At 47.0% G+C, this 11,945-nt stretch overlaps 1 protein-coding gene across 1 annotated transcript in view; it reads left to right on the forward strand.

The window, feature by feature from the left end:
* Positions 1-11,945, forward strand: part of Eml1 (EMAP like 1) — a 117,677-nt gene that overhangs the window by 55,889 nt on the left and 49,843 nt on the right. Inside the window, exon 4 of the mRNA XM_028764571.1 lies at positions 8,278-8,409. Coding sequence (XP_028620404.1) covers positions 8,278-8,409 — 132 coding nt within the window. The remainder of the gene's footprint in view (positions 1-8,277; positions 8,410-11,945) is intronic.

Below are 11,945 nucleotides of genomic sequence, written 5' to 3' on the forward strand. Positions count from 1 at the left end.
CGGCAGGAGACGGGAGGAGAAGAAGGGCCCCACATGTAGACATGCCTACTGGCTATTCTGACGGAGGCAACTCTTCAGTGGAGGGTCCTTCTTCCAAGGTGACTCTAGTGTGTGTCAAGATGTCAAAAACTAACCAGCACAATTACCTTTGACGTCTTACTAAGAATTGCACTGAATTTGTAGAGTGCTTTAAGTAAAATGGCCACCGAGTTTTCTAATCTACAAGCATGGACTTTCTATTTGTTTATATCTTAATTAAAATCATCTGTGTCTTAACTTTTTTTTTTTTAGTAAAATTGTATGGCTTCATAGTGTGCGTGTCTTTTTGCCTTGTAAGATAACGTTGTTCCTAAGTAGCCATTTCTAGTGTCGTAATAAGTAGAAATCTTCTCCCTGGTTCCTTTCAGATCGGAAGGAAATACACCCGGCTTTTGTGTGTTGACTGTTTTAGATCTTGAAGTTTTGCTGAAATTTTTTACTTGTTGTGCCTCATCCTGTGCAGCTCTGGGGATAGAGTGGACTGGGGCTCTGAGGGAATGAATAAGGACAGACACACAGACACAGAAAAGCTGGGGTCAGGTGGTCCAGGCCCTTGTATAGAGACACATCAGCACTGTGGAAGCTTAGGGAGTTTGTGGTGTAAAAGTGAGCAGGGAGGTAAAGCTCTAGCACAAATGCATCCGAACAGGGAGTGGGGTCATCACCTACAGATGTCAAGGAGTCAGGGTTATTGTGTCCAGAGGATTAGCTAATCTTGGTAGGAGCTGTCTTCAGGTAAAACTCAGGAAGAAAGCTACAGAACATTTCCTTCACATGCTGTCACCATCTGCACATGGACCCAAGGAAGGCTCTGCCCCTGTCAGGGGGCCGAGACACTGAGACCCTTGACGTGTTCATGCCTGTGACAAACAACACACATCCACCCAGGACTTCACTCACGCACTACATAGTTTTTGTGTGTCTGTGTGTGTGGTTTTTAACGTTCTGTGGCTTTTATTTTCTGTTTGCACATTCATTAGCACGTGCTGTCTACAGAGGTGCACTTGTGCCTTTCCACCTCGGATGGTTTATTTTTTCTCATCTAACTGCCATGGTGAGGATTCTAGTACTGTGTCAGATCCAGTGAGCTTGGCTGCTCTGTCGGAGAGGAGGCGCTCAGCATTCCCTCCTTGAGTAACTTAGCTGTGGTTTCCTGTGTGGCTTCTGCTCCCCGGGGAATTGTTTGTTTCTGTTCCCAGTTCTTTGAGTGTCTTTATCATGAAAGGGTTTTTTTTTATGCTTTTCTAAAAATTATTTTATTACATTTTATTTACTGTTGTTTTACAGGCGTGTGTGCATGCCGCAGTATGCATGTAGGGGGTTAGAAAAAAAACTTATAGTTTTTTTTTTTCTCCTTCTACCATGTGGGTCCCAGGCTTGGGCATACTGAAGTTTCTAGGCTTGAATGGCAAGCACCTTTACCCACTGCCACCTCACCAACTCACTGACCCACTGACCCACTGACCCACTGACCGTCAAAGGCTTCTTCGGCACTAATTGAGATGGCTGTGTGATGTTTGCTCTTTATTAGTGAGGTCATTACATTGATTGATTTTGATTCTTTGAAACACCTTTGAAATCAAATTATCAGTCTCAGTTTGTTCTGTTCATTCTTTGAAACCCCTTATTGAATTCGGTTTGTCGGTATTGAGGATATTGGTCTTTATTTTTCTTTTCTTTTAGTAGGTTTGTCTGGCTTCGGTATCGGAGCGATACTTGTCACATAGAACGAAATCAGCACTCTTTTGTCCCTGTCAGCCCTGAAAAGGAAAATTGACGCTAATTATTCTTTTGCTATTTGATAGGGTCCTCCCGTGAAGCCAACTGGTCTTGAGCGCTCCTTTCTCGGCAGGCATTTTTTTTTACTCTTGCTAATTATAGGTCTGTTCATATTTTTAATTTCTTTATGATTCATTCTTATTAGATTATGTATTTCTAGGACCAGATCCACTCCCTCTAGATTCTCCAGCTTTGCTAGCATGCAATTATTCATAGCAGCCTCCTATAATTCTGTGTATCTCTGGGGTGACGTCACTTGTCACGGTAATCTTTCATTCTTCACCCTCCAGTTACTCAAGCCTCCTCGTTCTTTTCCCCTGTTTCTTTTTCTAGAGGTATTTGGATTTTGTTGATCTTTTTATGAAACCAACCCCTGGTCTTGCTGTCTTTCTTTCCCTCCATTTTCCTGCTCTCTGTCCGTGTGTCTCGTGCTCGTCTTCATTGGCTCCCTTCTTCTGCCAACCCTCGGAGTGCTTCTTTTCTGGTTTTCAGAGGCGTGGTAGCTGGGTCTTTACCTGAGTTTCAGCCCAGAGTGAAGAACTCCTGTGTAGGGAGGGCTGTCAGCAGTTTAATCTTAAGAGGAGAGAAGGAAGGGGGTGCAGTGGGGGGACTGGCTCATAGCCGCCATCCTGTTTGCACACACGTGTGAGGTACAATTGTGTATGATTGTGTGTGTGCATTTAAACATACCCTCTATAGCTCTGTAGACTTTTCCTTTCCTTCCTTCCTTCCTCCTTTCTTTCTTTCTTTCTTTCTTTCTTTCTTTCTTTCTTTCTCTCTTGTTTTCTTTCTTTCCTGTCTTTCCTTCCTTCTCCATTTTTGTAGTATTGACAATTTTTTGTGGTACTGGGAATCAAATCCAGGCCCTCACATGTGCTGGTAATCACTCTACATCTTCAGCTAGACTACTCTTTTTTCAATTCTACAAAGCAGTTCATCCAATTCACCTGCTCTGCCGTTCTCAGCGTGAAGCTTCAGACCAGAAGTATGTCATTTTCTAGACTTAGCCCTAGGAGTGCAGAGGACTATGCTTCGCTCCACTGCAGTGGGCTTCCGTGGGGTTGCATCCCATTCACCTGAGAGCTGGAGACAGGAACAGCAGCCTCCAGATACGATATGGTGATAGCTCTCATTAGGAAAGTTTTCTGATGGCAGAAAGAAGCCAGCCAGACTTCCTGAATGTTGAGGTTAAAACAGACTGTGTGCAAAGCTCCATCAGGAAGAATGTCAGTCGCTGTAATCACAGCTCCAAATGAAGCAAGCCGGGACATCTGGGGGGCACGCATGGTGTGTGTTTGTTTTCAAGAGAAGACTCTGGGGGGTTTTAGCCTGGTGCTTAAGGACAAAATCCTCTTTGGAAACAGTCCAGCCCCAGCGGTCGCCACATTGTGTTGCCAATTAAAATTTAGTCTGGGACTGGGCTCCCCCTGCTTTGGAGCCCTTGGGAAGAGGTTTTGCTTCTATTTGTCAAAGGAAAAGGGCAGAAAATCCGAAGAAGACATTGTAGGTCACACCTTGCTCTGCGGTCTGCTGAGGCCGCCAATAGCAGTTTTCCCAGCACGCAGGAAAGGAGACAATGGCTCATTGTCTCCGGGAGTTTGCAGAGCAGGGCAATTGGGTGGGGGTAAGGGGTGGTGGTGGGTGGGTAAGGGGTGGAGGTGGGGGTGGGTGAGGAGCGAGCAGAGATCAAAAGAACAAAACTGGTACAGGCATCCTTTCAACAGTGCTCAGTGCCAGTGTAAGACAGAGTCTCGAAGTAGCTGTCACTCCCCAACAGCCAACTGCCCTTTGGGAAAGCAGGTTGTTGGATGTGTGACCCTGTCTAAGTCAGTGCCAGATACACACGCCACATAAGAGCCAGAAAACAATATCTGACTTTAGTTGGTTTTAAAGAAAAGTTATTTCTAGACCAAACATGGCAGTTCATCTTGTCATCCCAGTACTTGGGAGCCTGGGATAGTCAGATTGCCACCAATGCCAAACCAGTGGGGGTGGGGGGGCGCGTGGGGAAGAGGGTACAGTCTGTAAGAGTCCCAAGTCTACCTGAACCGAAGGCTAAGACCTTGTTTTATTTTTTTAATTTATTTATTTATTCACTTTACATTCCAATATCAGCACCCCTTCTCCTGCCAGGGCTCCCCTCACGAAGATCCTCCCTCCTTTCCCAGAGAAGCAGGAGCCCAACATTACTCCCCCCGCCCCAGCACAACAAGTCACGGCAGGACTAGACACACCGACTCCCACCGGAGCCAGGCAAGGCGGCCCAGTTAGGAAAACAGAGGGGGTGTTATGTGGGGTACAGTGTTTGTCGGTGGCAAAGTAAGGACGGTAGGTTATGGTGCTGAGTCAAGAAGGATTAGACAGCCCCTGCCCCTCGCCAGAAACCATGCAATCCCCGTAGCTCAAGTAGTCAGCTTTGTATCAAAGAGAAAGTTAAATGCTTTTCCTTAGACTTTCTAAGATGCTGTTTCTGGGAAAGGACTTGTGTCACAAAGGCTTTAGGGGCTGGGTTGATGGTTCAGTGGGCAGGAGTGCGTGCTGCACCAGCACAAACCTCTGAGTTCAGATCCTCAGCACCCCACCAAGGATTCTGGGTGTGGTTGTGCAGATGTGAAACCCCAGCACTGTCGGAGACTGAGATAGGAGGAATGTTGGGGTTCGCTGGCTGCCAGCTCAACTCCGTGTTCAGTGTAGGATTTCTCCTAAGGGAAGAAGGAAGAAGGCAATGGAGGAAGACACCGGACATGCCCTCTGACCTCTTCATGCACACTGCACGGGAGCAGTGCACACACACCTACCCCTATGCACATGCACCACAGAGAACAAAGAAGTAAAGACGTTTTTAAAGATGTGCTTTAATCTACCTTTATCATAATGATGGAGAAGGGCATGTTTTATTTAATTACTAAACTCTGTCATCTCAGCCTATTGGAATTAGATGTGTCATAACAGGACAAAGACCCCTCCAGCCCCGGTCCCTGTTTACAGTACCCAGCATAGCACAGAAGACATGGTCAATGCCTAGTATTCATTGAGTAGGTCACAGTTTTTAATTCGTCCTCAGAAACTCTCTGGTCCTAAGAGCCCTGGGTCAAATCCCTGTTGATTGTAAATGTGCAGGGCCTTTTTAATGAAATTTTGGAAAGATTATTTCTTGGGTTCTAATCATCTAAGGATGAGAAAACCTTAATTCTAGCTTCTTGAGCTAAGAGTTGTTATCTCATCACAAGAAAGAATGTCACACGTCTCCGCTGAAGAAATTTGTATCATGTCTGAGATTCAAATTGACGGATTTCTTTGATGCGTAAATGAAATACAAAAAGCCCACTTTCTCTTCAGACTCAGAAGTTTGGGGTCACATGCGGGGACAGACAAGCAGACAGAAGAAATGCAGGGTGTTTACGCACAGCCCTGAAAACACTCTGTCTCGGTCTCCCTCGAGGACCCAGAGATGAGCTGTGTTATTGTATTGTTAGGCCTCTCGCAAGCTGGTACCCCTGCTATGTCCCAAATAAAGAACATTGTTTTCGCTTGCTGTCCAGAGGGACTGTAAGGTCTTTGATATTCCCTGCTGGTGAATAAAAGGAGCTTCCTGCGGTGAGTCGACAGCCCCACTCTCTCTGGCTGCCCTGGTTGCTGTAGAGTCTTCCAGCTTTTGTTTACTGTCCTTCATCTGAGCCCTCTGAAATCCTCTTTTATTCATAAGGGCTCTTGGTTCTCAAAAGGAAATGTCTTATTTCTTCTTTTTTTTTTTCCCTACAATAGGACAATAGTATCTTTTCTTTTTAAAGTTTAACATTTGGGATGCAAATGTGGGCATGACAAACGTCCCAAAAGAGCCTTGATGGATTATACCCAAGCTGTGTACGCAAAGCAGGGTGTCCGGGGTACTGGTGTTTGAAGCCTACAGTTGCCTCAAGTTTTTAACAACGCTTTCCCACTGGAGCTGAAGAGATGGCTCAGTGGTTAAACACACTGGCTGCCCTTGCTGAGGACCAAGGTTCAGTTACCAGTCCTCACGTGGTAGCCTACAGCTGTCTGTAACTCCGACTCCACAGACCCTGATGCCTTCCTCTGGTCACCTTGGGCATCAGACATTCACATACATACATACATACATACACACAAACAAAGGTTTATACACTTAAATAAAAAAATAAATAAATCCCAAATCCACAATGCTTTCTCACACTTCCGTGCTTATGTGTGGACAGAATGGGTCTGAGACACTCTGAGTGGATCAGCGTCAAGATGAGGGGGGCTTAGAGCTGCTCTGTCAGCCCAGCTCCCCTCCCCGCAACACTGTGCCTCAATGGCTTTATCCAGAGTCTCTCATTATATAGTGAATTTGTAGAAACCTACCAGATCTGCAGAACTGGTGCGCCTGGAAGTCCTGAGGGAACATAACTGCTCTGATATCTACTGGGTGACTAAAGAGGCCTCCTGCAGGAAGGTCTTGGCTAGGTGACCGGTAGGAAGGACATGGACTAGAGCCACTAACCCAGTCACTCTTGGAAGCTTGGACAAATTGCTATATATCCCTGAATTTGTTCTCTTTGTCTATAAAATGAGCTGGTGATATTTTTGAAGGGAATGTTTGAGATTTTAGTGAAATAATCTGTGTCAGACGGGAAATGTCAGGTTCCCGTTAGCTCTTCCCATCGTCCTCTTCTGGGCACCGGGCTGAGTTTGGTTATCATTTGCCATAATAGACGCTCCTTACTGCGCTGCAAGAGCGTTTTATGCAATTCTTTCAACTGCCGTGAACTTACCACGAACTCCCACAAGGACCCTGCAGAGATGACACTCTGGGCCTCTCGCTGCCACAGTCTCCCAAGGCCCTTTCAGCAGCTGCCACAGAAGCTTCTGAGTCTGCGCTGGGTACTTGGCAGAGGTGGTGCCATGAGCTCCCACCACTGACGGTTTCATCATGAGAGGATGGTGAAGTCTGGGCATGAAGTTCCTCTGATCTTTAGACTGTAATCCCAGGCTTCAGAAAAGCTGTGTTGCCCCTTGTCCCTAAATTGAGCATTCTAAAACAAACAAAACACAAAAATGAACAAACCCCAGGCTGGCCTTCAGGCATGCCCACACAAAGGCTCTGTGAGATGTCTGGCACCACAGAGACACAGCTCCTCAGTCCCCAGGAAGAACATGTGTGAAAATGATCATGCTCTGTCCCTTGGAGTACACTTGCTCACTCTGAAGATGGGGTGACTTTTCAAAAGCCAGCAAGTTAGGCGGCCTTTACAATCTTGGCCCACGGTTTTACCTGAAGGTAAACTTGGAGTTACCGAGGAGAAGGGCTGAAGGTTGGTCTGAGGAAGGAACAGACCAAGGAGGAAAAAAAAAGATGGGTGATTGACAGGAGCCCAATGGGGGCTGCGTGTACTGGGGGTGTACATAGGTGGTTTCTTCCTGGAACTGGGCCTTGGGGGTGGTCCTACTGTCTTAGGTTCCTCAGTTCCTGTGCATTACTTATGAGATTTGGTGGCTTGTCTTCCCACTATGTGACATGTCCTTTAAAGCTACACACATGCACACGCACACACACACACTCATACACACAGGCACGTACTCATGCACACACATATATTACTCTGTACAGAGCTACCCGATTCTCTCTCCTCTCTCTGCTACCTGGTTCCATGGCAGCTTTTCAACCTCTTTCTGAAGGTCTTTGCTCTGCAGGCTTTTTTTCTCATTTTCTTCCCTCCTTCCTGTCTACCTTCCCCATATCTGTGGCACCATGACACCATAATAGCGACCAGATGAACAGTCCTGTCCACGCCGTGACATGAGTCGCACACCCGTGCATATAACTGCCAAGCTCCATGTGTCCAGCCAGACTGGCCCCTCTTCACCTGTTCCCCTCAGCCGATACTTCTTCCCTTCTCACAGAGAAGCAAGTATGAGGGCAGAGCAACCCAGCTTTGCCTGTAGCAGGAGCAGAGACCGGGGTCCCATTATGCATCCATTTGTTTCCTCTGTCTGAAGCTTGTAAAGGAGGCAGAACTGACTCATGTGCTAAGGCCCCAAGGTTGACCCACAAGGAAGGTAAAGGACTGTCACAGGAGCCTGCAACAGTCATGTGCTTGTCTTAGGTGAGTGTCGCCTGTTTTACCACAGGACCACAAGTCTGTTGACTGACAAGCCACTGAAGGGGAAGTGGTTGCTCATGGTTTGTGAGTGAGAGTCTGTCATGCATCAGATTCTGTTAGACACTCTTCTGAATGGCAGCCTGGTGCCTTCTGTCCTGATACGGTGGTCAGAGATGAGAGGGCTATCTTGGGCACTTTTTATGCTAACGTCATTCATCAGGGTTCCCCCTATGCTCGTCCCTCCCTCTGTGGTACAGAGAGTCAGTTTCAGTGGGTGAGTTTGGAGGATGGAAACATTGGATGCTCCGGGAGGGGACACTCAGTCTTCACTGTTCTCACCCACCCGCCCTTCCTGCAGCATCAATAGGACCAGCTCTTCCGAACGAGTGTCTCCAGGCGGCCGGAGGGAGAGCTCCGGGGACTCCAAAGGAAGCCGGAACCGCACAGGTTCTACCAGCAGCTCCTCCAGCGGCAAGAAGAACAGTGAGAGGTAAGGAGGGCCCCCGCTAGCTGTACCTTCCATTCATTACCCAAGGGACAACTCAGAAGATCCCTCTTGACAAGTCAAGCCTACATCTAAGCACCAGGCCTTCTGAGATTGCATTAGTAAGTGTGGAGTAGCTGGTCCTCACAGGTCACGTCCTGGAAGGTATAACTTAGACTTCCAGCCCCTAGTGTCTGAGATGATGATGATGATGGTGGTGATGGTGATGCTGATGCTGATGATGGTAGTAAAGCAATGTCTAAGAAATTAGCCCAGGAAGTGGATCTGAATTTCCAGGGGTGGTCACACCTATCTCCAATACAACTTCCCAAGTTAATCTTGAACTTATCTTTGCTGGAATGCTTAAAGCTTGTCGCAGTATTTTCTGAGATGTTTACGTTTACTCGGGAGCCATTTTTAATAGTGAGCTAACAGCAGAAATACGAACCATTTTCCCGCCGCGGTTTCCTGTTCTCTGCTTTACTCCTAACTTTGAAGTTTCTATGAGTTTGTACAGCAGGTTATGATAAATTTGTGAAACGCACACTAACATTTTACTCACAAAAAGCTACTTTCGGGCATTTTAACAGCCCGGTTTAAGAACGTGTGGGGTTCCTGTGCCTTTCCGCCCGTTCTCACCAGGCTCCGGTTTTAGTTTTTCTGTTCTGTGGAATCCATGAAAGAGTCTCAGCTTCAGAGGTTAAGCTTGCTTCCTTTGAGATGTTCATGTAAGGAGACGGCTTAGTCAGAACACAGTTGGTTCCAAACCACAGGCTGTAGAGCTTCCAAGTTTGAAACTTTGTGGGGACTCAGTCCTGTAAGGGATGCTTAAACTCTGTGTCAGCTTTAGCTCCGAAGAGGATCTTTGTATAAAGAAGGGGGTGGGGAGGAGGTGGTGAAGAAAGAAGAGGAGGAGGAAAAGGAGGAGGAGAAGGGGAAGAAACAGAGGAGGAGGAGGAAGAGGAAGAAGATGAGAAGAAAAAGAGGAAGAGGAGAAAGAGAAGAAGAGGAGGAGGAGGGAGGAGGAAGAAGAGGAAGAAGGAGGATGAGGAAGAGAAGAAGAAGAGGAGGAGGAGGAAGAGGAGGAGGAAGAGGAGGAGGAGGAGAAGGAGGAGGAGGGCTGGAGAGATAACTCAACAGTTAGGACCACTGGCTGTTTTTCCAGAGGACCCAGGTGTGATTCCCAGAACCTGTGTGGCAGCTCACAACAGCCTGTAACTCCAGTTCCAGGAGCTCTGACACTCTCTACCTGGGCATTGCACACACATGGTGCACAGACAAACATACAAGCAAAACATCCATACACATAAAGTAAAACAATTTTTAAAAATCCTGACAGCTCTTTAAATTGTGTGGTAAATCGAGCCCACCACTGTACTGACAATTTCAGAAACCATGAACTCATCTTCTTCTCAGCCGGTTAGTGCTTCTTAGAGGAAGATTATGCTAATCTTATGCTAATGAGGTGGTAAGATGTTGGCAACGAGGCCAGGTGGCCACAGAGGCAGCCGAGTGCCCGCCCCAGCCGCTCTGAACGGAATTCAGGCTGAGGTTGGCGCTGACCTGAAATGTCTGTGTTTTGGCAGGTCCTATGAACATCTGATTTTTATCAGGAATTTCCAGAAAGAATCAACACTGTGTAAAGTCCAGATCTGTCTTATCCTTTAAATCCCATGGCTTTGCTTAATGTACTCGGTAAATATTTCCATGAAAGATATTTACAGAGGGATTTTTGAGAAATGCCACGGGAAGGAATTCTGATTTGGAAACAAGAGAATGGGAGTGCTTGCAAATCATCTTCTAAAAATAATCCTGGCCACTGTGAGTCCGCTTGGAGCCAAACCCTCCATCCCATTGAAACCAAGAGATCACCCCAGCCATCCTGTTACCAGCGGGTTCGAGGACACTTGGGTCCCTACTGGTACTGGCGAATACTTTGGGGGCACCTATTGGGATAGTCGTAGGAGTTAAGTTGGCAGTGTGGGCACTGCCCGGCCCAGATCTCCACATCGTCTTTCCTCTCCTGACACGAGCAGCTCCAGCTCTGGCCTCACAGAGGCCTACTGAGGAACTTCTGGACTCTAGACTAATACAGAGAAAAGCCTAGGGACACCTCCCCCAAGCCCTGTGGATTCTACCATGACTTCCTGTGGTGAAGGGTGAAGACAGGCTGGCTTCTCCTCTTGTCGGGGCTGTGAGCTCCAGGGAGTCACCTTAGGTGGCTGTCTGTCATCTGAAAAGATGTGCCTCCTTAGTTCCTGTGTAAGCCGTGAGGCAGAATGGAAATCACATGGAAAGATCTGGATGTCTTCACGTTTTGAGAGCCCTGGCTTTTCCTCCGTGATTTTGAGACTTTTGTGTCTCATTCTTTTGGCTCCTAAGGTGCTAACTGGGAAGAGAACACCCAGTGGTGTGCTTGGTCCTCAATAAAGAGTCATCTATGTTAGGTTGGCAGTGCACAGAAAAATAATGCATGAAGACTTCTGAAATTCTCAGCCACTTCTTCCTCCTGTGTAAGTGAAGGTAGCTGACGGCTTCTGGTGACTTCTGAAGTGACCGCTCTTTTCTTTGATTCGCCAGGTTTGATTACATTTCTATGAATGACCCAGGCCATTGAGTATAACCCAGATTTTGATAAAAATCTGTGATTCAGGGAACAGGTGGCCTATGCCACGATCCTCCCAGCTGCCACCCAGGCTCCTGTAGGGGTACACTGACCGCAGGAGGGATGAGCTCTGGCTGGAGTCAGTTTGATAGGTGGAAATGCACTGACGTCACACAGAGAACCTGGGCTCCGCCCTGATCTCTGGACTCAGGTGTCATGCGTCGGTAGCCATAACGGTCAGTGTGTCACACCCCGTGTGCGAACAAGCTATGTGCAAGAATGTCACACCAGCATCCGCATTCCTTAGCAACAGTGAGAACATCTATAGGACAGTTCTGTAGGCTTCATGCAGCTCCTCACTCTTGAGAAGAAAATAAGTGTCTGTCAAGCCGTGTGTGTGTGTGTGTGTGCGTCTCTTTTTATTTAAAGCTGTAGCCTTTATTTTGTTGTCCTTCTCTTTGGCCCCAGCCCACTTTCTTTAGAAGTGATCGGTGGGGTTGAGAGGTTTTCCCCGTGACTCGGTACAATCTTTACCTTCCATCTTCGACTGTTTAACATTTAAAACTTCTTTACCTCTAAGCCGCCTCGGGACTTTAACTAGCAGTTAATCTCTGTACCGACAACGCTTCCATTAGCGATAAAAGCAATGTAGGGCCATGTAATATTTCACTTTATGTAATATTCATGGCAAATGAATATTAATGATTACATAATGAGTCTTGCCACCACGAAGTACTTATTAAATTTAAATAGGGAGTCAGCAATAGCATTCTGAAAGAATGGTATGATGTAGCTGGAGCACTGATCCACTAAGGAAATGTTTTAACTTTAAAAAAGTTTTATATCGCCGGGCGGTGGTGGCACACGCCTTTAATCCCAGCACTTGGGAGGCAGAGGCAGGCGGATTTCTGAGTTCGAGGCCAGCCTGGTCTACAGA

This window comes from Grammomys surdaster, unplaced genomic scaffold (genome assembly GCF_004785775.1).
Source record: "Grammomys surdaster isolate TR1022 unplaced genomic scaffold, NIH_TR_1.0 144, whole genome shotgun sequence".
NCBI lineage: Eukaryota > Metazoa > Chordata > Mammalia > Rodentia > Muridae > Grammomys > Grammomys surdaster.